This window comes from Myiozetetes cayanensis, unplaced genomic scaffold (genome assembly GCF_022539395.1).
Source record: "Myiozetetes cayanensis isolate MyiCay16 unplaced genomic scaffold, myiCay2020 scf137, whole genome shotgun sequence".
Classification (NCBI taxonomy): domain Eukaryota; kingdom Metazoa; phylum Chordata; class Aves; order Passeriformes; family Tyrannidae; genus Myiozetetes; species Myiozetetes cayanensis.
The window spans coordinates 76,902-101,400 of NW_026087015.1; the positions used below are offsets into that span (position 1 = coordinate 76,902).

Consider the following 24,499-nt stretch of genomic DNA (forward strand, 5'->3'; position numbering starts at 1 on the left):
CGCGACGGTCGCGCGACGCTGAGGCCGCCGGGCCGTAAAGCGCGGCCGGGGTTGCCGTGGAAACGCGACGTCGATGGGAGTCGGGGTTTGCCCTTTTAAAAGGGCGATGCCCCGCCTTAAAGGGGCAATGCTGGTGGTGGGGCCAGCTCTTTGTAGGGACCCCCCCAAGAGGGAATTTTGGTGCCCCCTCCCCAAAAAAGAAAGAGGAAAAGGTGGAATGAAAGGAAAAGGAGTTTATTTGGGAATGCAGACTCGTGGTGGGGAATAGCAAAGCCCCTCCCCCCCCCCAGCTCTGGGGGTGTCCCAGAATTGGAGGCAACACAAAATTGGGGGGGGTAGGGATAAACGATGGGGGGGGGGACACAAACGGCTGCTCCTTGTGCTCAGCTGACGAGGCCTGGGGGGAGAAGGAGAAGGGAGTGAGAGTGGAGAGACCCCCCCTCCCCAGAGCCCTCCCCAAGTCCTTCCCTGGGGGGTCCAGGAATGCCCCCTCCCATCCCAGGGACCCCCAGACTCACCCAGGTAATCGTCCATCAGGGAGCCGATGGCGAACTGGGAGGGGGAGGCAAAGGTCAACACGGGGAAAGGTGGGGAGGGGAACCCATCCAGACCCTCTCCCCACCACGAACAAACTCCACCCGAATTGGGGATCCCCTCCCGTGGAATTGGGACCCCCACGGAGCTGGAAACACCCCCAATATGAACACAGGACACTCTAAATACTGGAACCCCCCTTCCCCCCCAAATTTGGAGCTCCTCCCAAGAATTGGGGACACCCCCTCCCCAAAATGTGCCCTCCTCCTCCCCCACTGACGATGTCATTCTTGTCCACGCGGGTCCCCACGATCTTGAGCCGGATCTCGTCGTCCTGCTGGATCACGATGTCCTGGGGGCCAGGGGGTCAGGGGATTGGGGTGGTCTGGGACCCCTGGGATAGGGGGACACAAGGGGGCACTGGGACCCCCCCAGGACTCACCTCATCCACGGTTTTGTAGCAGGGGGTTGGAATTGGGGTCAAATTCCATCTCCGAGGGGATGGACTGGGGGGGAGGGGTTTAAGGAGGGGATGAGCCCCCAAATCCCCTGTGACACTTCTGGGATGTCCCTGAGCCCACCCCACCCCCTGCTCCCCTCAGTGACCCTTTTTGGGGTGTCCCCACTCCCCCCCCCAGTGCCACTTTTTGGGGTCCCCACCCCCTCCACAATGACCCTTTTGGGATCCCCATGACCTCAATAATCATTTTGGGGTCCCCACCCCCCCAGTGCCCCTTTTGGGGCCTCCATGACCCTTAATGACCCTTTTGGGGTCCCCATTACCCTTTGGGGTCCCCCCACCCTCCCAGTGCCCCCTTTTGGGTACCCACTACCCCAGTGACCCTTTTGGGGGTCCCCACGACCCTTTGGGGTCCCCCACCCTCCCAATGACCCTTTTGGGATCCCCATGACCTCAATAATCATTTTGGGGTCCCCACCCCCCCAGTGCCCCTTTTTGGGGCCTCCATGACCCCAATGACCCTTTTGGGGTCCCCATGACCCTTTTGGGGTCCCCTCACCACCCCCAGTGCCCCTTTTGGGGTCCCCATGACCCCAATGACCCTTTGGGGGTCCCCATGACCGCTTTGGGTCCCCCCACCCCCAGTGCCCCTTTTGGGGGTCCCACCCACCCAGTGCCCCTTTTGGGGCCTCCATGACCCCAATGACCCTTTGGGGTCCCCACCCCCTCCCAATAGCCCTTTTGGGGTCCTCATTACCCCAATGACCCTTTGGGGTCCCCATGACCCTTTGGGGTCCCCTCACCCTCCCCAGTGCCCCTTTTTGGGGTGTCCCCACCCTCCCAATGACCCTTTGGGGTCCCTCACCCCCAGTGCCCCTTTTTGGGGTCCCCATTACCCCAATGACCCTTTTGGGGGTCCCCATGACCATTTTGGGGTCCCCCCACCCCCCCAGTGCCCCGTTTTGGGGTCCCCATTACACCAATGACCCTTTTGGGGTCCCCCCACCCCCCCAGTGCCCCTTTTTGGGGTCCCCATTACACTCAATGACCCTTTGGGGTCCCCTATGACCATTTTGGGGTCCCCCCACCCCCCCAGTGCCCCGTTTTGGGGTCCCCCCTCACGTGTCGGGAGATGAAACAGGACATGGGGCCGATCTCGGTGAACAGCCCGACCTGGGGGGAGGGGGGAACAGGGACACAAAAGGGGGGGTCACGACCCCTGCAGACCCTCAGGAACCCTGGGGACCCCCCCAGGGAACCCCCAAATTGTCACCTTGTTGACCTGGGTGACCCCAGAACACCCCCAGGACCCCTCAGGACGCCCCAGGACTCCCCCAAAATTGTCACCTTGTTGACCTGGGTGACCCCAGGACACCCCCAGGACCCCCCAGACCTCCTCAGGACCCCCCAAATTGTCACCTTGTTGACCTGGGTGACCCCAGAACACCCCCAGGACCCCTCAGGACCCCCCAGGACCCCCAAATCATCACCTTGTTGACCTGGGTGACCCCAGAACACCCCCAGGACCCCTCAGGACCCCCCAAATCGTCACCTTGTTGACCTGGGTGACCTCAGAACACCCCCAGGACCCCCCAGACCTCCTCGAGGACCCCCCAAATTGTCACCTTGTTGACCTGGGTGACCCCAGAACACCCCAGGACCCCTCAGGACCCCCAGGACCCCCAAAGTGTCACCTTGTTGACCTGGGTGACCCCAGAACACACCCAGGACCCCTCAGGACCCCTCAGGACCCCCCAAATTGTCACCTTGTTGACCTGGGTGACCCCAGGACCCCCCAGATTGTCACCTTGTTGACCTGGGTGACCCCAGAACCCCCCCAGGACCCCCAGATTGTCACCTTGTTGACCTGGGTGACCCCAGAACACCCCAGGACCCCCAAACTGTCACCTTGTTGACCTGGGTGACCCCAGAACCCCCAGACCCCCAGGACCCCCCAAACTGTCACCTTGTTGACCTGGGTGACCCCAGAACACCCCCAGGACCCCCCAGGACCCCCCAAATTGTCACCTTGTTGACCTGGGTGACCCCAGAACCCCCCCAGGACCCCTCAGGACCCTCCAGGACCCCCAAACTGTCACCCTGTTGACCTGGGTGACCCCAGGACCCCCCAGGACCCCCCAGGATCCCCCAAACTGTCACCTTGTTGACCTGGGTGACCCAGGACCCCAGGACCCCCAAATCGTCACCTTGTTGACCTGGTGACTCAGACCCCCAGGACCCCCAAATCGTCACCTTGTTGACCTGGGTGACCCCAGAACACCCCAGGACCCCCAGATTGTCACCTTGTTGACCTGGGTGACCACAGAACCCCCCAAATCGTCACCTTGTTGACCTGGGTGACCCCAGAACCCCCCCCGGACCCCCAGATTGTCACCTTGTTGACCTGGGTGACCCCAGAATCCCCCCAGGACCCCCAGATTGTCACCTTGTTGACCTGAGTGACCCCAGAACACCTCCAGAACACTCAGGACTCCCCAGGACCCCCCAAATTGTCACCTTGTTGACCTGGGTGACCACGGCGTCCACGACCTCTCCCTTGAAGGGCCGGAAGACGATGGCTTTGTAGCGCACGGGGTAGAGGACGAAGCCCCTGCCGGGCTGGATCACCCCGGCCCCGATGTTGTCGATGGTGGTGACGGCGATGACGAACCCGTACCTGGGGGGGGGACACGGCCAGGGGGGTCCTGGGGGCTTTGGGGGTCCTGGGGGTCCTGGGGTGTTTGGGGGTCCTGGGGTTTAGTGGGTCTGGGGGTGGTTTAGGGGTGTTTGGGGGTCCTGGGGGGTCCTGGGGTGTTTGGGGGTCCTGGGAGGTTTAGAGGGTCTGGGGTGTCTCTAGGATGTTTGGGGGTCCTGGGGTTTAGGATGTTTGGGGATCCTGGGGTGTCTAGGGATGTTTGGGGGTCCTGGGGGGTTTAGGGGTTCTGGGGTGTCTCAGGGATGTTTGGGGGTCTGGGGTGTCTTAGGGGTTTAGGGATGTTTGGGGGTCCTGGGGGTTTAGGGATGTTTGGGGGTCTGGGGTGTCTCAGGAGGTTTGGGGGTCTGGGGGTGTCTCTAGGGGGTTTGGAGGGTCCTGGGGGTGTCTCAGGGGCTTCTAGAGGAGGTCTGGGAGATTCTTTAGGAGTCTGGGGGTGTCTCAGGGAGTTTGGGGATGTTTAGGGGTCTGGGGTGTCTCTAGGGATGTTTGGGGGTCTGGGGTCTCTCAGAGAGGTTCAGGGATGTCTGGGTGGTCTGGGGTGTCTTAGGGGGTTTGGGGGTCCTAGGGTGTTCCCAGGGGGTTCAGGGGATGTTTGGGGGTCTGGGGTGTCTCAGGGATGTTTAGGGGGTCTGGGGTGTCTCAGGGAGTTTCGGGGATGTTTAGGGGTCCTGGGGGTGTCTCAGAGGATGTTTGGGGGTCCTGGGGGTGTCTCAGGGGGTTTGGGGTCATCTCAAGGGAGGTCCCTGCTCACTTCCCAGTGTCCACCCCAGTCCCGGTGCCCCCTGAGGTCTCGATGCCCCCCGGTTCATCCCCCGCCCCGGTGCCCCCTGTGGTCTCGGTGCCCCTGGTGGTCTCGGTGCTCTCCCTGGGGGTCTCGATGCCCCCTGAGGTCTCGATGCCTCCCGGTTCATCCCTGCTCCCGGTGCCCTCCCCGGGGTCTCGATGTCTCCCCAACTCATCCCCGCTCCTGGTGCCTCCCGGGGTCTCGATGTCTCCCGGTTCATCCCCGCTCCTGGTGCCCCCGGGGTCTCGCTGCTCCCGGGGTCTCGCTGCCCCCGGTGCCTCCCGGTGGCGGCGGGACCCACTTGCCGGTGCAGGTCCCCTCCACCTCGGTGAAGAGTTTCTGTTTGACGGTGTTGAGCAGGTTGGGCCCGAAGTACCGGGGGTGCAGGAGGATCTCGTGCTCCAGGGAGATCTTGGGGGCACTGGTCACTGGGATCCACCTGGGACCCCCGGCCCTGGGGCCTCATGACCCCCAGAGCCCTGGGACCCGGACCCACTCGGGACCCCTGGGAGCCTCTAGGGAACCCCCAGAGAACACACCGAGACCCCCGGGACCATCCAGGGACCTCCCCGGGATCACACCGGGAACACACCGGGACCCCCGGGACCACCCAGGGACCCCCGGGAACACCCACGGACCACCCCCCCTCGGGCATCCCCTACCCCTGGGACCCCACTGGGAACACCCAGGATCCCTCCCGGGGCATCCCCAGGACCCCGGGAACACCTGGGACCACCCAGGGACCCCCCCTGGGGCATCCCCAGGAACACACCGGGATCCCTGGGACCACCCAGGACCCCTCGAGACTCACCCCCTGGGACCCCTCCCAGGGACATCCCCTACCCCCGGGACCCCATCGGGAACACCCAGGGATCCCTCCCGGGCATCCCCAGGAACACACCGGGACCCCCGGGACCATCCAGGGACCCCCCCTCGGGATCACACCGGGACCACCCAGGGGACCCCCCCCGGGCATCCCCAGGCCCCGGGAACACACCGGGAGCCTCAGGGAGCCCCCCCGGGATCACCCCGGGACCCCTCAGAGAACACACCGGGACCCCACCGGGACCCCCCATCGGCGCACCGGGAACCCCCAAGGGCCAACGGGGCCACATCGGGAGCCCCGTCGGGACCACCGGGACTTCGCAGGGACCACTCCCCACCGCGGGTGGGACAGCGGGACCCCACCGGGACCCCACCGGGACCCCGCGGAGCAAACCGGGAACCCCCCCGGGAGCCACCGGGGGACAACGGCGGGACCCGCACCGGGAGGGCCCTCGGGACCCCCCTCCACAAGGACCCTGGAACCCTCGGGGTACCTAGGACCCTCCCCCTTCCCGGTGTGTCACGTGACCCTCCCGGTGCGTCACGTGACCCTCCCGGTGCTCACGTGGTAAAACATCCTCGCGCCGCCGCCGCCGCCGCCGCCGGAACCGGCCGAGGCCCCGCCCCCCTGCCCGGCTCTGATTGGTCCCCGCCCGCGTGAGGCCCCGCCCACAAATCCCGTCCGTTTCCCGCTCGCGGACGGGGGCGGGGCCAAGGAAGGGGGGGGAGCCGCGCGGTGATTGGTCGGTTGGGAGGGGTGGGCGGGGACAGATGGATGATTGACAGGGCGGGGTGAGGAGCCCCCAAAGACCCCAACCAAAATCCACCCAGATCCCCCAAAATCCACCCAGATCCCAAATCCCCCAGACACCCCTAAACACTCCCCGAGACCTTCAAGACCCACAACACCAATCCCAGGACCCTCCCCGGACACCTCCAGACCCTCCCAGGACCCTCCAGACCCCCCCTCCCCATCATCACCAAACCCCAACATCCCCCCAGGACCCCCTGGACGCCCCCAGACCCTCCCAACCCCCGACGGGACATCCCATTCCACATCCACTGCTCCTTTCTGCTTCCTTTTATTACAAATCCGATTTTGGGGGCTGGGGTCCCTACAACCACCCCCTACCCCAGGGGAGGGGTCTCGTGGGTAGAGCCACCCAGGATTTCTGAGGATCCCCAAGGCCCCCTCCCAAATTCCTCCAAACTCCTCCTCGGCCAGGTGCCTCAGCCCTCCCAGGACCCCCAATACACCCCTAGTCCCCCTGGGAGCCCCCCCCATCACTACCCCCCTCTCCCAAACAAAGATCCCCCCAAACTTCACTCAGACCACCCCAGCACCTCCCAAAGCCCCCTCCCCCCCATCCCAGACAGAGCTCGATTTGGGCCCAGGGGGTCCCTTTTTACTCCCTTTTATTACAAATCCACAGCTGGGGGGATTCCAGGGGGGGTCTCGGGGGTAAAACCCTCCCAGCAGCAGCCCCAGGACCCCTGAACAGCCCCAATTCCACATCTGGGAGGGTCTCAGGAGTACAATCCTCCCACTAGCACCCCCAGGACCCCCGAACACCCCCAATTCCACCTCTGGGGGGTCTCTCAGGGGTAGAACCTGCCGGCCAGCATCCCCAGGACCCCCCGAACACCCCCAATTCCTCCTCTGGGGGGGTCTCAGAGCTAGAACCTTCCGGCCAACACCCCCAAGACCCCCTGACTCCCCAGCTGGGGGGTCTGTCAGGGGTAGAACCTGCTGGCCAACACCCCCAGGACCCCCCAAACACCCCCTGGGGAGTCTCTCAGGGGTACAACCCTCCCACCAGCACCCTCAGGACCCCGATTCCCCAGCTGGGGGGTCTGTCAGGGGTAGAACCTGCTGGCCAGCACCCCCAGGACCCCCTGAACACCCCCAATTCCACCTCTGGGGGGTCTCAGGGGTAGAACCCCCCCACCAGCACCCCCTGATTCCCCTGCTGGGGGGGTCTGTCAGGGGTAGAACCTGCTGGCCAACACCCCCAGAACCCCTCTAACACCCCCAATTCCACCTCTGGGGGGTCTCTCAGGGATAGAACCTGCCGGCCAACACCCCCAGGACCCCCTGACTCCCCTCCTGGGGGGGTCTCAGGGGTAGAATCTGCCGGCCAACACCCCCAGGACCCCCTGACTCCCCTCCTGGGGGGGTCTCAGGGGTAGAACCTGCCTGCCAGCAGCCCCAGGCGCTGGATGTTCTTGTGCAGGACGCTGTGCAGCACCGCCAGGTGCCGGCCCAGGTCGCCGTCGCGGGAGAAGTCGCGGCGGAAGGTGCCGCGCTGGGGCTGGAAGGTGAACTTCTGGGGCAGGGGCCCGTTCTCGCGCAGGAAGTCCCAGACCAGCAGCAGCAGCAGGTGCAGCTCGAAGGGCGCCAGCTGCGGGAACAGCTCGTGCATGTTGCCCAGCACGGGGGGCAGCAGCGACCCCTCGGCCAGCAGCGCCACCAGCGCGCACGACGCCTGCAGGTGCCAGGGCGAGGCGTCCGTGCGGGGGTCCCGGCAGGCGTCCCAGTGGGCCACCAGCGCCGCCAGCAGCCCCCGCAGCAGCCCCGAGCAGTAGCAGAGGGCCGGGCGCCCCGCGGCCACCACGCGCAGCAGCGGGAACAGCAGCGGCTGCGCCCGGAACCGCCGGCAGATGCGCAGGTCGCGCTCCACGGTGCCGCGGGCCTGCTCCTCGGGGGGCCACGCCAGCTCCCCGCCCGCCGCCTCCGGGCACACCGACTCCACCAGCGCCGCCGCCACCGCCTTGGCGGCCTCGGGGCTGACGCCGGGGTCGGGGTCCCCCGGGCGGGAGCCGCGGCAGCAGCGCAGCAGGAGGCTCAGGAAGGCGTGGGTGTTGCGGGCGGACTCCTCGGGGTCGCGGCGGCCGGAGCCGCCCGGCGCCGCCGGCTTCAGCCCGCGGCCGATGACGCCGGCGTGGAACACCGACCACACGCCGCCCGCCGAGTTCACCGCCGCGCTGAAGCGCCGGTTGGTGTCCAGCAGGGACACGCCGGCGCCGCCGGGCTCGCCGGCCGGGGGGGTCCTCGGCGCCGGGCGGGGGCTCGGCCTCGCCGCCGAAAAGCTCGGCGTTGCGGCCCCGCAGGGCCCCCTCCACCAGCTGCGCCAGCACGGCCTTGGCGGCGGCGCCGGACAGGCCGCTGAGCCGCGCCAGCAGCCGCGCCGCGGCGCCGTGGCGGCCGCCTCGCCGCGCCGCAGCGCCAGGAAGAAGTGGTGCACGGCGGCGCGCACGGCGGGCAGCGCGTGGGCCGGGGGCAGCGCCCGCGGGAAGGGGCACGAGGCCAGCAGCCGGCACGCCGCGTCGCCCACCTCGGCGCGGGGGTGCAGCAGCAGCTGCGCCAGGTCCGGCAGGTGCCGCGCCAGCGCCGCGCCCAGCGCCACGCCCGCACCACCGCCGGCCTCGCCGCCGTCCCACTGCAGCAGCAGCGCCAGGTTGCGCAGCAGCTGCGCCAGCTGCGGCTCCGGCAGCCGCCCCGCGTGGATCTGCGCCACGGCCGCCGCCACCGCGGCGGGCAGCGGGTCGGGCAGCACCGCGCACAGCACCGCGTGCAGCTGCGGCGCCAGCGCCAGCTCCTCGGGCGTCTTGGCCAGCGCCAGCAGGAAGAAGAGCGCCTCGGCCGCGCCGTGCGGCGCCGAGTACACGGCCAGCAGCCCCAGCAGCTGGTGCTGCCACAGGAAGCGCTTGCGCTCGAGCCGCAGCGTCTCCACGCACAGCTCCCGCACGTGCGGCCGCAGCGCCTCCAGGAAGGGCACCGGGCGCGGGGGGCCCTCGGCGGGCGCGGGGCCGGCCCTGCCGTGCACCAGCTTCTGCAGGTTGAGCAGCAGCAGCTGCACCAGGCGGTCGCAGCCCTCGCGCACCCCGTCGTGCAGCGGCGGGCCCGGCTGCGGGGCCGTGATGACCGAGGCGGGCATGGCCGTGCCCACCAGGAACTGCAGGATGCGGAAGGCGCCGGCCGAGGTCTGGGAGATGAGGTGCACCACCACGCCCACCACGTGCTCCAGCTCGTCGCGGGGCAGCGCCGAGAAGTGCTGGTGCAGCTGGTTGAGCACGGGCGGCTTCAGCGAGTCCACCAGCTCGGCCGACACCGTGCCCAGCAGCGCCGGCGACATCAGCGCCAGCTGCAGCAGGAAGGGCACCGTGGCCTTGTGCTGCTCCCGGCCCGAGCCCAGGCTCTCGTGGAACATCCGCAGCAGCTCCTGCTTGATGGAGCCGGCGTGGCGCGAGGCCAGGTGGCCCAGGATGCCCACCACGGACGCGATCTTGGGCGCCCTCTTATCCGCGCCCGCCGGCCCCGCCGCCGGCACCGCCGCCGCATCACCGGGGACGGCGGCGGCCCCGTGGGCGCAGAAGTCCTTGAGGCCGCAGGACAGCACCCGGCTGATGATGGTGCCGGGGAAGGACGAGCCGATGTGCGCCACCACCCAGTCGAAGTGCGGCGAGTGCTGCACCGACGTGTCCAGCAGGGCGTCCACGCAGGCGTCGGGGCAGCCGCCCACCATGGCCGACAGGCACTGCGTGTAGATGTCCATGAGCGCCCGCGTGGCCGGGCAGCCCATCCACAGCTGCAGCAGCTCGTTGAGGTTGGCGGCGGGCGGCACGCCGGGCCGCCCCGCGTACTTGCTGCTCAGCTGCCCCATCAGCTCGCTGGCCCAGGCGGCCACGCCGGGCGCCCACGCCTTGGGGTTGGCGCCCACGAACTCGGCCAGCGCCCCCCGCACCTCCTGCACCACCTCGGCGCCCGCCCCGCCGCCCTTGGGCGCCCCCGAGGGGGGTCCCTCCCGCTGCAGGAGGTGGGCGCAGACCTGCTCGTCGAAGAGGCCCCGCAGGTGGTGCAGGGCGGCGTGGCGGGCGGGCGGGAGGCAGCGCAGCAGGCGGAGGGCGCAGCGCGCGTGCGACGCCGGCGACAGCGGCGTGCCCTGCACCGGGTCCAGCCCGCTCAGGAACGCCTTCACCTCCTGGGACAGCTCCTGGGTGCTGGGGAGGGGAGGGAAAGGGGGGTTAGAGAAGGTGGAGGGACCCCCAGGGACCCCCCAGGAATGCCTTCACCTCCTGGGACAGCTCCTGGGTGCTGGGGAGGGGGAGAAAAGGGGTGTTAGAGGAAGTGGGGGGACCCCAGGGAAGGCCTTGACCTCCTTGGGTGGTTTCTGGAGGGGGGAGAGGATCCTGGTGGGAGGAGGTTCCTGAGTCGGGGGGTCCCGGTGGGAGGGATCCCCTGGGAAGGGGATCCTGGTCCATCCCCATCCCTGGGGGTCCCGGCGGTACCTGAGAGGGGGTCTGGGGAGAGTCCTGGGGTGGGGGTCCCGGTGTGAGGGATCCTGGGGTCCCATCCCCACCCCTGGGGTCCTGGCGGTACCTGAGAGGGGGTCTGGGGGTCCTGGGGAGGGGGTCCTGGTGTGAGGGGATCCTGGGGGTCCCATCCCCACCCCTGGGGGGGTCCCGGCGGTACCTGAGAGGGGGTCTGGGGAGAGTCCCGGGAGGGGGTCCCGGTGTGAGGGGTCCTGGGGTCCCATCCCCACCCCTTGGGGGTCCTGGTGGTACCTGAGGGGGGGTCTGGGGAGGGTCCCGGTGGGAGGGATTCCCTAGGGAGGGGGGTCCCGGGGGTCCCATCCCCACCCCCGGGGGGGGTCCCGGTGGTACCTGAGGGGGGGTCTGGGGGGGCTCGCTCCGCCCGGGGGGTCGCACAGGGCCGACATGGTGCTGGTGGTGGTGGCGGCGGCCGGGCCGGGCCGGCTGCGCATGCGCTGGGAGGAGCCTCCCCTTCCCCTTCCCCTCCCTCCCCCGGCGCCCGCGGCCGAGCACGATCGTTCCGCCCTGCGGAGGTTCCGACCCCCCCCCCGGACAGACACACGGACAGACAGAGCCACCGACTGGTGTGAACTGGGGATACTGGGATGGACTGGGGACACAGATTGGGGTCACTGGTGTGAACTGGGGACAGGGACTGGGGGCACTGGTGTGGACTGGTATCACTGGCGTGAACTGGGGACACAGACTGGGGGAACTGGCATGAACTTGTGACAGGGACTGGTGTCACTGGTGTGAACTGGGGACAGGGACTGGGGGCACTGGTGTGAACTGGGAGCACCGGTGTGAACTGGGAGCACAGACTGGGGTCACTGGTGTGAACTGGGGACACTGGGAGGGGCTGGGGACACAGACTGGTGACACTGGTGTGAACTGGTTACAGGGACTGGGGGCACTGGTGCGAACTGGGAGCACAGACTGGTGACACTGGTGCGAACTGGGAGCACAAACTGGTGACACTGGTGCGAACTGGGAGCACCAAACGACGGCTATGACAAAAATAAACAGCAATATTTTAATGGCTCGTTAAATACCAGCAATTAACAGCAGCAATTAACAGCAGCAATTAATTAACAGTAGCAATTAACTGCAGCAATTAACAGCAGCAATTAACTGCGCATCGGCCCCCAGAGCCACCCCGGGGACAAACTGGGCACAAACTGGGGCCAAACTGGGCACTGTGGGGGTGCCACAGGGGAGGGGACAGCAGAGCCCCTGGTGACAAACGGGGGGCACCAGCGCTGGGGAGGTGACACTGGTGACCCCAGTGACAGAAACTGGTGACACTGGTGACCCCAGTGACAGAAACTGGGGTCAGGGAGGTGACACTGGTGAGCCCAGTGACAAAAACTGGTGACACTGGTGGGGCTCAGGTGCCCGGGGGTGTCCCCAGGGGTGTCCCCAGGTCTGTCCCTGTTGTCCCCAGGTCTGTCCCTGCTGTCCCCAGGGCTGTCCCTGCTGTCCCCAGGGCTGTCCCTGTTGTCCCCAGGGCTGTCCCCGCTGTCCCCAGGGCTGTCCCCATCCCTGCTGTCCCCAGGGCTGTCCCCGCTTTCCCCAGGGCTGTCCCCAGGGCTGTTGTCCCCAGGTCTGTCCCTGCTGTCCCCAGGGCTGTCCCCAGGGCTGTCCCCAGGGCTGTCCCCAGGGGTGTCCCCGATGTCCCCAGGGCTGTCCCCAGGGCTGTCCCCATCCCCGCTGTCCCCGCAGGCTCCTCCTCCTCCATCTCCACATCGCGGCTCTTCCTCTTCCCCTTCCCCATCTCCGGTTTTGTCTCCGCGGCCGCCGCCGCCTCCAGCGCTGGGGGGGAGGGGGGGACACATCGGGGTCAGGGATGTCCCCAATCCTGTCCCCACCCCCCCACCCCGGTGCTCCCCCCAAATTCTCACCCCGTTTCGCCGCCCCCGCAGTCTCTTCAGCTCCTTCCGCCGCCTCTTCCCCCAGAGCGGCGGCGGCGCCGACCCCGCCGGGCCCGCCCTGCACCGGAGACCCCCGGGACCCCCTCAGGCACCGGCACGGCCGGGGGCACCGGGGAGGGGGAAGGGAGGATGGGAAGGGGGTCTCACCGCCGCTTCTGCCGCCGCCCCCGCGCCAGCTCCCGCCGCCGCTTGAACAGCTTCTTACGGAGCTCCTGAGGGGGGGGAAACGGGGGGGGTTAAACGGGCACCGGGGGGGTTAAACGGGCACCGGGACCCCCCCGTGCGGGGGAGGACGGGACACCGGGAGCCCTCCCCATGAGGGGTAAAAGACAACGAGATCTCCATGTGAGGAGTTAAGGAGACCTCCGGGACCGCCCCCTCAGGGCTACGGGACCCTCCCGGGGTTACCGGATCCCCCCCTTTCCCCCCAGCCCCGGTTACCGGACAGCGGGACCCCCCCGTGTGGAGGGGGAGACGGGACAGCTCCCTTACCCCGCGCCTCCCTCCCACTCCCACCGTGACACGCGACACCCCCACGCCTGTTCTCATCCCCAGATCCCCCTGATCCCCCCCGAACCCCCCCGTTCACCGTCCGGGGCCGGTTGATTTTCCCCCCGATCCCCATCGCGCTCCCCACGTGGCTTCCGGGACCCGCTTCCGGTTCGCCTTCTCTTCCGGCTCCCTCCCTGAGGCTCTCATTGGCCGCTGCGCGCGCGCCGCCGCCTCTGATTGGTGGGGCGGCGCCGCGGCCCCGCCCACAACCGAGGGTATAAAAGGCGAGGCGCGACGCCCGCCCCCTCTTTCGGTGCTCGGAGAGCGGCGCGATCGGAGCGGGGTCGGTGTTGGAAGGGAGCGATTTGGGGGTCACAGGGAGGGTCTGGGGTTGAGGGGGGGCACCGGGGAGGCTCCTCCCGTTCTTGGCGGGCCCCGGCGGGCCCGTGCCGGGGTCTGTGATGTGCGGAGGGAAAGCAGAGAGACCGGCGCGAAGTCTTCGGTGCCGGCGGTCGCGTCCGCCGGTCCCACCCTCACACGCCGGGACAGACGGACAGACAGACCCACCCTGCCCCTGAGGGGTGGGGGAAACCGGGACCGCCGTTTCACCTCCGCTTTTCTCATCCGCAGGGGGACGGGGAGACGCCGCGGGCACCGGAGGGACTCCGGGGATGCCGGTTTGGATCCTAAAATTATAATAAAGTGCTTAAAGATCCTCTTTGTTTCGTGTTCTCTTCTTCGTTACCGGCGCGACCCTCGTTACCCGTGACCCCTTTCCCGGTGTTGGGGGGTCCCCGATCCTATTCCTGAGGAGGGGTCGTGACCCTTTTTCCATTCCTGGAAAGGGATCCGCGATCCCATTCCCGATGATGGGGGAGGGTCCTGAGCATTTTTTTCCTGGTGGTTGTTCCATGATCCCCTTCCCGGGCATTCCAAGGACTCCCCAAACCCCTTTAGTGACCTCTCAAGGTCCCCCCAGGGACTCCCCCAAGCATTCCAAGGACCCTCCAACCTTCGCACCAGAGACCCCCCTAGGAATTTCCCCCAATGCCGAGGCTCCATCCCCTCATTCCCTCTTTTTTAGGGGTCTCCCCACATTACTTCTTATTTGAGGGTTCCCCCTCATTCCCTCTTTTTGGGGTCCCCCCCGCTTCGCGTCCCGCGGTCCTCCCGCTCCTCCTCTCTATGATCCCTCATGGCCAGAGCGGCCCCTCCCCGGAAGTGGCCGCGGGAGGTGGTTCCGGTTCAATGGCGGCCGCTCGCTGGGCCCTGGCGCTCGCCCGCGGGGCCGCCCCGGTGGCGCTGGGGCTGCTGCTCTGGGTGGCGGTGGCCGGGGGCGAGCAGGACCGCCTGGAAACCCTCAAGGTACCGCCGTGGGCTCCTCGGGACCCCCCCGTGTGGTGGCGCGGGAGACCCTCCTGTGACTCCGCTTTGTGCCGTCCCCCTTTCCAGGCCCTTCCCGAGGCGAACCCGGAGGTTTTGGCGCAGCGGCGCCGCCACAACGAGCTGATCATGGCGGCGCTGCGCGAGGCGGCCCAGACCGAGGAGAACGTGGCGCGGCGGCCCGTGCCGTGGCAGAAGTGACGTCAGCACCGGGAGACCCTCCCCCACCTCCCGGTAACGACCCCCTCCCGGTGACCCCCGGGCGGAACTGTCGGTGCTGGGCGCGGTTTCCTCACGGACTGATCCAGCTGAGCGGTGACCCCAGTGACTTTTGGCACCGCCCTGTCCCCTCACGGGGAGGCCTCACCGGGGCCGGGAGTGACGTCAGCAACGGGAGACCCCCCCCCCCCCGGTAACGATTCCCGTAAATCCCCTCCCCGCTTTCCTCATTCGGAACCTTCGTGGCGGGACCCGGTGCTGCCACACGGACTCCATTTTAGGGAGCGCACTTCCGGCGCCGCCATGTCAGGCGCCGCCATGCCGGGCCCCGGGGAGGCCTCGCCCGGTTCGGGCTCGGTCCCGGTCCCGGCGTCGCCGCCGCCGCGGTCGCCGCTGTTCGGGGGCTGCCTGAGCTGCCGCCTCGTGTGCGGCGCGGGGCTGCTCCTGGCGGCCGCCTGGCTCTACCAGGGCCCGCGCAGCGTCATGAAGAGGGGGATCCCGCCGTCCATGGGCGCCATCGCGCAGATCACCTTCGCCCTCAGTGAGACACGGGGGGGGCGGGGAGGGGGTTGGGGGAAATTTGGAGGGGGGAGTGTAAGAAGGAAGGGGGTCTTCATGGTAACGGGAGGGCAAAATAGGGGGTTCGAGGGGGATTCCATGGAGGGTTTTGAGATTGGGGGTCTCAGGGGTCCTGGGACTGGGGGGCATGAGGGAGTGTTAGGGGTCCTGGGACTGGGGGGCCATGAGGGAGTGTTGGGGTCCTGGACTGGGGGGCATGAGGGGAGTGTTGGGGGTCCTGGACTGGGGGGCCCATGAGGGGAGTGTTGGGGGTCCCGGGACTGGGGGCCCATGAGGGGAGTGTTGGGGGTCCTGGACTGGGGGCCATGAGGGAGTGTTGGGGTCCCGGACTGGGGGCCCATGAGGGGAGTGTTGGGGGTCCTGGGACTGGGGGGCCCATGAGGGGAGTGTTGGGGGTCCCGGGACTGAGGAGTCCCTTTGTGGGGGGTGGGGTCCACATTGGGTGGGTTTGGGGGTGCCATGGGAAGGGGGAAGGGGTAAAAGTGTCTAATGGGGGGAGGGGCAGCCCAGTAACCCCCTCTTGTTCTCCCCTCAGGTGTGGGGGCCTGGGGCATCGTCATCATCTGGGACCCCGTGGGGAAACAGCTGCCCAAGGAGCCCTGAGGGGGAGGAGGGGCTGGGACCCCCCAGGACCCCCCAAAATCTCCCCCCCCGGGGGTGACAAAGAGGGGGGACCCCCCCAATAAAGCTGCTTTACCCCCAGTTGTGTTTTTGGGGGACACAGAGACAGAATTTGGAGGAGGGGGGACACAGCTGAGGTTTATTTGGGTCTGGGGTCCCCAGAGGGGATTTTGGGGGTCCCCAGGCCCCTCCCCCTCAGCTCCCCTCCTTCTTGGCCACGATGACGACGGCGGAGGGGACCAGACCTGGGGGAGGGAAAGGACAATAATGAGACCCCCAAACTGTGGGAGACCCCCAAAAGACCCCCCAGAAACTGCCTGGGAACCTGAAGCCCCCAGGACCCCCCAAACACTCCAGAACCCTCCCAAAGCCCCAAGAAACCCCCTCAGACTCCCCAAAATCCCCTCAGACATTCCAAGGATCCCCCAGGACCCCTGGAACTCCCCAGGAATCTCCCAAACCAAGAGAACCCCCCAAAGATTCCAAGGATTCTCCAACCCTCACCAGGGACCCCAAAAGCCTCTCCAGACATTCCAGGGATGCCCCCAAACAATTCCACTCCCCCAAAAATTCCATCCCCCAAACAATCCCAGCCCCCCACAATCCCAGACCCTTAACAATCCCAGCCCCTAAACAATCCCAGCCCCCAAATAATTCCAGCCCCCAAACAATCCCAGCCCCCAACAATTCCAGCCCCCAAAACAATCCCAGCCCCCAAACAATCCCAGCCCCCAAACAATCCCAGCCCCCAAACAATCCCAGCCCCCCAACCAATTTCATCTCCTCCAAAACAATCCCAACCCCCAAACAATCCCAGCCCCCCAACAATTCCAGTCCTCCTCAAACAATTCCAGCCCCCAAACAATCCCAGCCCCCAAACAATTCCACCCCCAAACAATTCCAGCCCTCCCAAAGAATTCCACTCCCCCAAACAATCCCAGCCCCCAAACAATCCCAGCCCCCAACAATCCCAGCCCCCAAACAATCCCAGCCCCCCCCCAAATTCCTGACCCAGCTCCTGCAGGGGTTTCTCCATGTCCTCCTCCGTGAAAAGCCTCTTGGGAAAGGCCGTTCGGAGGCTGAAGGGCTCGGGGGGGCTCTGGGGCCCTCCCTGGGGGGGCTCCCCAGTGTTCCCAGTGCTCCCAGTTGCCCCCCGGTGCAGCTCCACGAAGAGCCGCACGGCCGCCAGCGGCTCCCGCGCCCGGAAACGCTGCGTGAGAGCCCGCCCGTCCGGGAGACGGACCTGGAGGGGGGAAAAGAACACCCTGGGATCACCCCAGACCCCCAGGTCCTTTGGGATCCCCCCCTGGGTGAGCACCCGCCCGTCCGGGAGACGGATCTGGAGGGTGGAAAAGAACACCCTGAGAGCCCCTGGGATCACCCACAGATCCCCCAGATCCTTTGGGATCCCCCCAGATCCTCTGGGATCCCCCACAGATCCCCCTGGATCCTTTGGGATCCCCCCAGATCCTGTGGGATCACCCACAGACCCCCCAGATCCTTTGGGATCCCCCCAGATCCTCTGGGATCACCCACAGACCCCCCCTGGATCCTTTGGGATCCCCCCTGGGTGAGCACCCGCCCATCCGGGAGATGGACCTGGAGGGGGATCAGAGCACCCTGAGACCCCCTGGGATCACCCACAGATCCCCCTGGATCCTTTGGGATCACCCACAGACCCCCCAGATCCTTTGGGATCACCCACATCCCCCTGAGTCCTTTGGGATCCCCCCCTGGGTGAGAGCCTGCCCGTCTGGGAGATGGACCTGGATGGGGGATCAGAGCATCCTGAGAGTCCTTTGGGATCACCCCAGATCCTTTGGGATCACCCCAGATCTTTTGGGATCACCCACAGACCCCTGTATTCCCGGGGACCCCCTGAATCCTTTGGGATCCCCCCCAGATCCTTTGGGATCCCCTGGGATCCTTTGGGGTCACCCACACACCCCTGTATTCCCGGGGACCCCCTGAATCCTTTGGGATCCCCCCCAGATCCTTTGGGATCACCCACATCCTCCTGGATCTTTTGGGATCCCCCCCTGGATCCTTCAGGTCGCCCCCCCCCCACCTCCACAATCCCTTGGGATCTCCCCCATCCCACCCAATCCCCCCTGGATTTCCCCAATCCATAGGGATCCCCCCTGGATCCCTCCCAAAAGTCCTTCAGGACCCCCAAAATCCTCAGGACACCCCCTGGATCCTCCCAAATCCCTCCTGAATCTCCACAATCCACTGGGAACTCTCTGGATCCTCTGGAATCTCCCCTGGATCCTTTGGGATCTCCCCCGGATCCTCTGGAATCTCCCCTGGATCCTTTGGGATCCCCCCATTCTGTGCCTGGATCTGGCACTGCTCGTATTCCCACAGGACCCCCCCCCAAATCCCTTGGGATCTCCCCCCTCCCCCCAATCCCTCAGGACCCTCTGGATCCCCCCAGATCCCGGGGATCCCCCAAACCCGAGGGATTCCGTACCTGGATCCGGCACTCGTCGTATTCCCGCGGCGCCAGCGGCTCCGCCCGGGGGAGGGTCTGGGGAGGCTCGACGGGGAGGGGGCGAACTGGGGGAGGGAGGGGCAGGGGGTTGGGGATCCATTTGGAATTCCCCCCAATGTGATCCCAGCAGGACCTGCTGGGTCCTGGCAGATCCTGCTGGATTAATGCCCCACCCCGATCCCAAAGGGATCCCCACAATCCCTCAGGACCCTCCTGACCCCTGGGGATCCCCCCAATCCTTTGGGATCCCCCCAATCCTTTGGGATCCTCCCAACCCTCAGGACTCCCCAGTCCCTTGGAATTCCCCCCCTCCTTTGGGATACCCCCCAACCACTGGGGATTCCCTGATCCTTTGAGATCCCCCCAATCCTTTGGGATCCCTCCCAATCCCTCAGGACCCCCTGATCCTTTGGGATCCCCCAGTCCTTTGGAATCCCCCATTCCCTCTGGACCCCCCTGATCCCTTGGGATCCCTCCCAATCCCTTGGGATTTCTCCAATCCCTTGGGATCCCCCCAATTCTTTGGGATCTACCTCCATACCTCAGGACCCCTTGACCCTTGGGGATTTCCCCCAATCTTTTGGGATCCCCCCAATCCCTCAGGACCCCCCAATCCTTTGGGATCCCCCTGATCTCTTGGAATCCCCTGATCCCTTGAGATTCTCCTGATCCCTTGGGATCCCCCCATCCCTTGGGATCTCACCCCATCCCTTGGGATCCCCCCACTCTTTTGGGATCCCCCAACCCTTTGGGATCCTCCCCATCCCTTGGGATCCCCCCACTCTTTTGGGATCCCCCAACCCTTTGGGATCCCCCCCAACCCTTTGGGATCCTCCCCAACCCTTTGGGATCTCCCAACCCTTTGGGATCCCCCAACCCTTTGGGATCCCCCCCATCCTTTGGGATCTCACCCTCTGTGCTCTCTCGGCCTTGTCCCGCTCAATCTTCTCCTTCACCCGCTGCCTGGGGGGAAATTCCGGGATTTTGGAAGGGCTTGGGGGGGTCCCCGGGGGTCAGGGGGTCCCTGGGGGTCTGGGGAGAGGTTGGGGGGGTCCCCAAGGATTTGGGTGGGGGTCCCTGGGGGGGTCCCCAAGGGTTTTGGGGTGACTCTGAGAGTTTAAAGGGGATGGAGGACTTGGGGGTCCCCAGGGCTCTGGGGGGAGAAGAATTTTGGGGGTCCTTTGGAGTTTTGGGGTGATCCTGGGGGGTTCCCCAGGGGTCTGGGTGGTCTTTGGGGGGAATCTCTGGAGGTTTTGGGGTGACCCCGGAGTTCTGGGGGGTTTTGGGGGCTCAGAGCACTCAAGGTTGGGTTTTTGGGGTGTTTTTGGGGTCCCCCCTGACCGTGCCGCCCTCTCCTCGGCGCGGTCCCTGGGGGTGCTCTAAGGAAGGTTTTGGGGTGACCCCAGAGCTCTGGGGGGTTTTGGGGGCTCTGGGGACTCAGGGCTGGGTTTTTGGGGTGTTTTTGGGGCCCCCCCTGACCGTGCCGCCCTCTCCTCGGCGCGGTCCCTGGGGGTGACTGAGTTACGAAAGGGGAGGTTTGGGGGGGTCTCTGGAGGTTTTGGGGTGACCCCGGAGCTCTGGGGGGTTTTGGGGGCTCAGAGCACTCAGGGCTGGGTTTTTGGGGTGTTTTTGGGGCCCCCCCTGACCGTGCCGCCCTCTCCTCGGTGCGGTCCCTGGGGGTGACTGAGTTACAAAGGGGGAGGTTTGGGGGGGTCTCTGGAGGTTTTGGGGTGACCCCGGAGCTCTGGGGGGTTTTGGGGGCTCTGGGGACTCAGGGCTGGGTTTTTGGGGTGCTTTTGGGGTCCCCCCTGACCGTGCCGCCCTCTCCTCGGCGCGGTCCCTGGGGGTGACTCCAGGGCTCTAAGGGGGAGGTCTGGGGGAGTCTCTCGTGGTTTTGGGGTGACCCCGGAGCTCTGGGGGGTTTTAGGGGCTCAGAGGACTCAGGGCTGGGTTTTTGGGGTGTTTTTGGGGCCCCCCCTGACCGTGCCGCCCTCTCCTCGGTGCAGTCCCTGGGAGTGACTCCAGGGCAATAAGGGAGGTTTTGGGGTGACCCCGGAGCTCTGGGGGGTTTTGGGGGCTCAGAGGACTCAGGGCTGGGTTTTTGGGGTGTTTTTGGGGGGCCCCCCTGACCAGGCTGCCCTCTCCTTGGTGAGGTCCCTGGGGGTGACCCCGGGGCTCTAAGGAGGAGCTTTAGGAAGCTCTTTGGAGGTTTTGGGGTGACCCCGGAGCTCTGGGGGGTTTTGGGGGCTCTGGGGACTCAGGGCTGGGTTTTTGGGGTGTTTTTGGGATCCCCCCTGACCGTGCCGCCCTCTCCTTGGTGCGGTCCCTGGGGGTGCTCTAAGGGAGGTTTTGGGGTGACCCTGGAGCTCTGGGGGGTTTTGGGGGCTCTGAGCATCTAGGGCTGGGTTTTTGGGGTGTTTTTGGGGCCCCCCCTGACCGGGCCGCCCTCTCCTCGGCGCGGTCCCTGGGGGTGCTCTAAGGGAGGTTTTGGGGTGACCCCAGAGCTCTGGGGGGTTTTGGACGCTCTGGGGACTCAGGGTTGGATTTTTGGGGTGTTTTTGGGGCCCCCCCTGACCGTGCCGCCCTCTTCTCGGTGCGGTCCCTGGGGGTGACTGAGTTACAAAGGGGGAGGTTTGGGGGGGTCTCTGGAGGTTTTGGGGTGACCGCAGAGCTCTGGGGGGTTCTGGGGGCTCTGAGCATTTAGGGCTGGGTTTTTGGAGTGTTTTTGGCGTCCCCCCTGACCGTGCCGCCCTCTCCTCGGTGTGGTCCCTGGGGGTGCTCTAAGGGAGGTTTTGGGGTGACCCCGGAGCTCTGGGGGGTTTTGGGGGCTCTGAGCACTCAGGGCTGGGTTTTTGGGGTGTTTTTGGGGTCTCCCCTGACCGTGCCGCCCTCTCCTTGGTGCGGTCCCTGGGGGTGACTCCAGGGGTCTAAGGGAGGTTTTGGGGTGACCCCAGAGCTCTGGGGGGTTTTGGGGGCTCTGAGCACTCAGGGCTGGGTTTTTGGGGTGTTTTTGGGGTCCCCCCTGACCGTGCCGCCCTCTCCTCGGCACGGTCCCTGGGGGTGACTGAGTTACGAAGGGGGAGGTTTGGGGGGGGGGTCTCTGGAGGTTTTGGGGTGACCCCAGAGCTCTGGGGGGTTTTGGGGGCTCAGAGGACTCAGGGCTGGGTTTTTGGGGTGTTTTTGGGGTCCCCCCTGACCGTGCCGCCCTCTCCTCGGCGCGGTCCCTGCGCCGCTCCTCGGCCGCCCGACGCCGCTCCTCGTCCCGGCGCCACTCGCGCAGCCGCGACAGCTCCTGCCCCCGGCGCCGCCGCTCCCGCTCCTGCCCCGCCGCTGCCAACAGCCTGGGGGGCACCCCGAAAATGGGACACCCCCCCTGAACCCCCAAAACCCCGGGGGAAACCCCAAAACCCTGGGAAACCCCAAAACCACGGGAAACTCCAAAACCACGGGGGAACCATCCCTGAACCCCCAAACACCAACCCCCCGCTGCTTCCCACTCCTGCCCCGCCGCAGCTAACAGCCTGGGGGCACCCTGAAAATGGAACACCCCCTGAACCCCCAAAACCCTGGGGAAACCCCAAAACCCGGGGAACCATCCTGAACCCCTCAAACACCAACCCTCCTGCCCCTGGCATTTGCTGCTCCTGCTCCTGCCCCGCCGCTGCCAGGAGCCTGGGGGGCACCCCAAAACTGGGACACCCCCTCTGAACCCCCAAAACCCCGGGGGAAACCCCAAAACCATGGGGGAAACCATCCCTGAACCCCTCAAACACCAAACCCCCCCCGCCGCTTCTGCTCCTGCCCCGCCGCTGCCAGGAGCCTGGGGAGCACCCCGAAAATGGAACACCCCCCCTGAACCCCCAAAACCCCGGGGGAAACCCCAAAACCCCGGGGGAAACCCCAAAACCACGGGGGAAACCTCCCTGAACCCCTCAAACACCAAACCCCGCTGCCCCCCGGCATCGCTGCTCCCGCTCCTGCCCCGCCACTAACAGGAGCCTGGGGGGCACCCCCACATCAGGGGGGACACCCCCAAACTGGGACACCCCCCCTGAACCCCCAAAACCCCAGGGGAAAACCCCAAAACCCTGGGGGAAACCCCAAAACCTCAGGGGAACCCATCCCTGAACCCCCCAAACGCCACCCCCCCTCCTGTGCTGCTGCTCCCCCGTGGCCAGCAGGAGATTGGGGGGGGGCACCCTGAAGTCAGGGGGGGACACCCCCAAATCGGGGGGACCCCAAAACCCCAGGGGGAAACCCCAAAACCTCGGGGGAAACCCTCCCTGAACCCCCAAACCTGGGCAGAACAACCCTGGGGCCCCCAAACCCCAAAATACCCCTCCCCAAACCCCCAAATCTGGGGGGAAACTCCCCCCCCCCAAAAAACCCCAAACCTGGGACACCCCCAAAAACCCCAAACCCAAGACACCCCCTAAAACCCAAAGGGAGCTCCTGCACCCCCCCAAAACGTGGGACAACCCCCTGAACCCCAAAAACCTTGGGGAAAACCCCAACCCATCCCCCCTTGAACCCCCAAACCCGGGGGGATCCCCCCCAAAATCCCAACCCCCCACGTTTGGGGGTGACCCCCCCCTCACTTCTGGGTCTCGTCCTCCTCCTGGGGCTGTCGGGGCCCCCAGACTCGGGGGGATCCCCCCGGGGACCCCAAAACTCAGGGGCAGTTCGGGGTCCGAGTCCGAGTCGGGTGCGTCTTCGTGGGCCACCAACCTGGGGGGAAATGGGGGGTCAGGGGGATTTGGGGAGTCCTGGGAGGGTCCTGGGGGCTTTGGGGGTCCCAGGAGGGTCCTGGGGGCTTTGGGGGGTCCCAGGAGGCTTTGGGGGTCCCAGGAGGGTCCTGGGGGCTTTGGGGGTCCCAGGAGGGTCCTGGGGGCTTTGGGGAGTTCTAGGAGGGTCCGGGGGATTTGGGGGGTCCCAGGAGGGTCCTGGGGGAGAATCTGGAAGGTTCCAGGAGGGTCCTGGGGGGCTTTGGGGGGTTCCAGGAGGGTCTGGGGGTGTTTTGGGTGAGGTTGGGGAGGGGTCTCAAAGGGGTCCTGGGGGTTTTGGGGATCCTGGCTGGGTTTTGGGGTCCCGGGTGGGTTTTGGGGTGGGCACAGGTGGATTTTGGGAGATGTTTTTGGGGGTCCCGCAGGGGTTTTGGGGCGGTCCCGGGTGGGTTTGGGGCGGTCCCAGGTGGGGTTTGGGCGGTCCTGGTGGGGTTGGGGGTCCTGCAGGGGGTTTTGGGGTGGTCCCAGGTGGGTTTTGGGCGGTCCCGGGTGGGGCTTTTGGGGCGGTCCCGGGTGGGTTTGGGGCGGTCCCGAGTGGGTTTTGGGTGGTCCCGGGTGGGTTTGGGGCGGTCCTGGTGGGTTTTGGGGTGGCACAGGTGGATTTTGGAGATGTTTTGGGGGTCCTGGGTGGGTTTTGGGGGTTTGGGCGGTCCTGGGTGGGTTTTGGGCGGTCCTGGGTGGGGTTTGGGGTGTTTAAGAAAGTCCCAGGTGGATTTTGGGGTGTTTGGGCGGTCCCGGGTGGGTTTGGGGCGGTTTTGGGGGTCTCCCCTCACCAGTCCATGGCCGGTTCCACCCCTCGGTTCCCGGTCAGCGCCAGCGCCTTCGCTCCTGCGGGGACCCCCTGTTAACACCGGGGCACCGAGACCCTCCGGTTACCGATCCCATTCCAGGACCCGGCCCGGTTACCGGAGCCCCCTTCGACCCCTCTCCCGGTTACCGGAGCCCATCCCAGGACACCCTGGATCCCCTCCCGGTGTCCCGAGCCCCATCCCGGGCTCCTCTCCCGGTTACCGGAGCCCGTCCCAGGATACCCTGGATCCCCTCCCGGTTACCGGAGCCCCCCCTCGGCTCCCCTCCCGGTTACCGGAGCCCATCCCAGGATACTCTGGATCCCCTCCCGGTGTCCCGAGCCCAATCCCGGGATCCCCTCCCGGTGTCCCGAGCCCCATCCTGGGATCCCCTCCCGGTGTCCCGAGCCCAATCCTGGGACCCCCTCCTGGTTACTGGAGCCCATCCCAGGACACCCGGATCCCCTCCCGGTGTCCTGAGCCCCATCCTGGGCTCCCGTCCTGGTTACCGGAGCCCATCCCAGGACACCCTGGATCCCCTCCCGGTGTCCTGAGCCCCATCCTGGGCTCCCGTCC

At 66.6% G+C, this 24,499-nt stretch overlaps 5 protein-coding genes, 1 long non-coding RNA gene and 1 other non-coding gene across 8 annotated transcripts; 4 read left to right on the forward strand and 3 right to left on the reverse strand.

Annotated features, from left to right (window-relative positions):
• Positions 1-218: 218 nt before the first annotated feature.
• Positions 219-5,957, reverse strand: POLR2G (RNA polymerase II subunit G). The gene is given in 9 exon segments (XM_050308965.1): positions 219-397; positions 519-552; positions 815-886; positions 977-1,001; positions 1,003-1,040; positions 2,117-2,167; positions 3,512-3,671; positions 4,796-4,905; positions 5,885-5,957. Coding segments are annotated over 9 exon segments (516 nt in total). The 5' UTR covers positions 5,897-5,957; the 3' UTR covers positions 219-383.
• Positions 5,958-6,704: 747 nt separating this feature from the next.
• On the reverse strand, positions 6,705-11,054 carry INTS5 (integrator complex subunit 5). Its single transcript, XM_050308966.1, is given in 5 exon segments — positions 6,705-7,450; positions 7,513-8,370; positions 8,372-8,513; positions 8,516-10,320; positions 10,984-11,054. Coding segments are annotated over 5 exon segments (2,874 nt in total). The 5' UTR covers positions 11,040-11,054; the 3' UTR covers positions 6,705-7,437.
• An 824-nt stretch (positions 11,055-11,878) lies between these two features.
• LOC126636603 (uncharacterized) lies at positions 11,879-12,261 on the forward strand. The gene is made up of 3 exons (XR_007628090.1): positions 11,879-11,930; positions 11,973-12,055; positions 12,161-12,261. It is a non-coding gene; the product is annotated as an uncharacterized LOC126636603 (long non-coding RNA).
• A 1,209-nt stretch (positions 12,262-13,470) lies between these two features.
• LOC126636611 (small nucleolar RNA SNORA57) lies at positions 13,471-13,606 on the forward strand. The gene has a single exon (XR_007628093.1). It is a non-coding gene; the product is annotated as a small nucleolar RNA SNORA57 (small nucleolar RNA).
• A 673-nt stretch (positions 13,607-14,279) lies between these two features.
• Positions 14,280-14,877, forward strand: LOC126636601 (ubiquinol-cytochrome-c reductase complex assembly factor 3-like). 2 transcript variants are annotated; one of them, XM_050308969.1, is made up of 3 exons: positions 14,299-14,420; positions 14,508-14,672; positions 14,747-14,877. In XM_050308969.1, the coding sequence occupies exons 1-2, from the start codon at positions 14,304-14,306 to the stop codon at positions 14,637-14,639; spliced, it is 249 nt and encodes an 82-aa protein (XP_050164926.1). In that variant the 5' UTR covers positions 14,299-14,303; the 3' UTR covers positions 14,640-14,672; positions 14,747-14,877. The 2 variants fall into 2 exon arrangements, with proteins under 2 accessions (XP_050164925.1, XP_050164926.1); XM_050308968.1 differs by lacking the exon at positions 14,747-14,877 and having other exon boundaries at positions 14,280-14,420; positions 14,508-14,654.
• Positions 14,878-14,960: 83 nt separating this feature from the next.
• On the forward strand, positions 14,961-15,938 carry DMAC1 (distal membrane arm assembly component 1). The gene is made up of 2 exons (XM_050308967.1): positions 14,961-15,198; positions 15,772-15,938. Exons 1-2 carry the CDS (start codon positions 14,961-14,963, stop codon positions 15,837-15,839), a joined length of 306 nt encoding a protein of 101 aa, XP_050164924.1. The 3' UTR covers positions 15,840-15,938.
• Positions 15,939-15,981: 43 nt separating this feature from the next.
• UBXN1 (UBX domain protein 1) lies at positions 15,982-23,976 on the reverse strand (the record flags this gene model as incomplete). Its single annotated transcript, XM_050308975.1, is given in 9 exon segments — positions 15,982-16,102; positions 16,869-17,100; positions 18,331-18,383; positions 18,386-18,416; positions 19,263-19,314; positions 21,549-21,692; positions 22,950-22,988; positions 22,990-23,079; positions 23,909-23,976. Coding segments are annotated over 9 exon segments (759 nt in total), but the record flags the coding sequence as incomplete, so codon positions are not given.
• Between the last annotated feature and the right edge of the window lie 523 nt (positions 23,977-24,499).

Coding starts and splice junctions, on each gene's coding strand:
- LOC126636601 (XM_050308968.1), top strand. CDS start 14,304: ATGGCGGCCGCTCGCTGGGCCCTGGCGCTCGCCCGCGGGGCCGCCCCG. Junction 14,421..14,507: donor ACCGCCTGGAAACCCTCAAG/GTACCGCCGTGG, acceptor CCCCCTTTCCAG/GCCCTTCCCGAGGCGAACCC.
- DMAC1 (XM_050308967.1), top strand. CDS start 14,961: ATGTCAGGCGCCGCCATGCCGGGCCCCGGGGAGGCCTCGCCCGGTTCG. Junction 15,199..15,771: donor GCAGATCACCTTCGCCCTCA/GTGAGACACGGG, acceptor TTCTCCCCTCAG/GTGTGGGGGCCTGGGGCATC.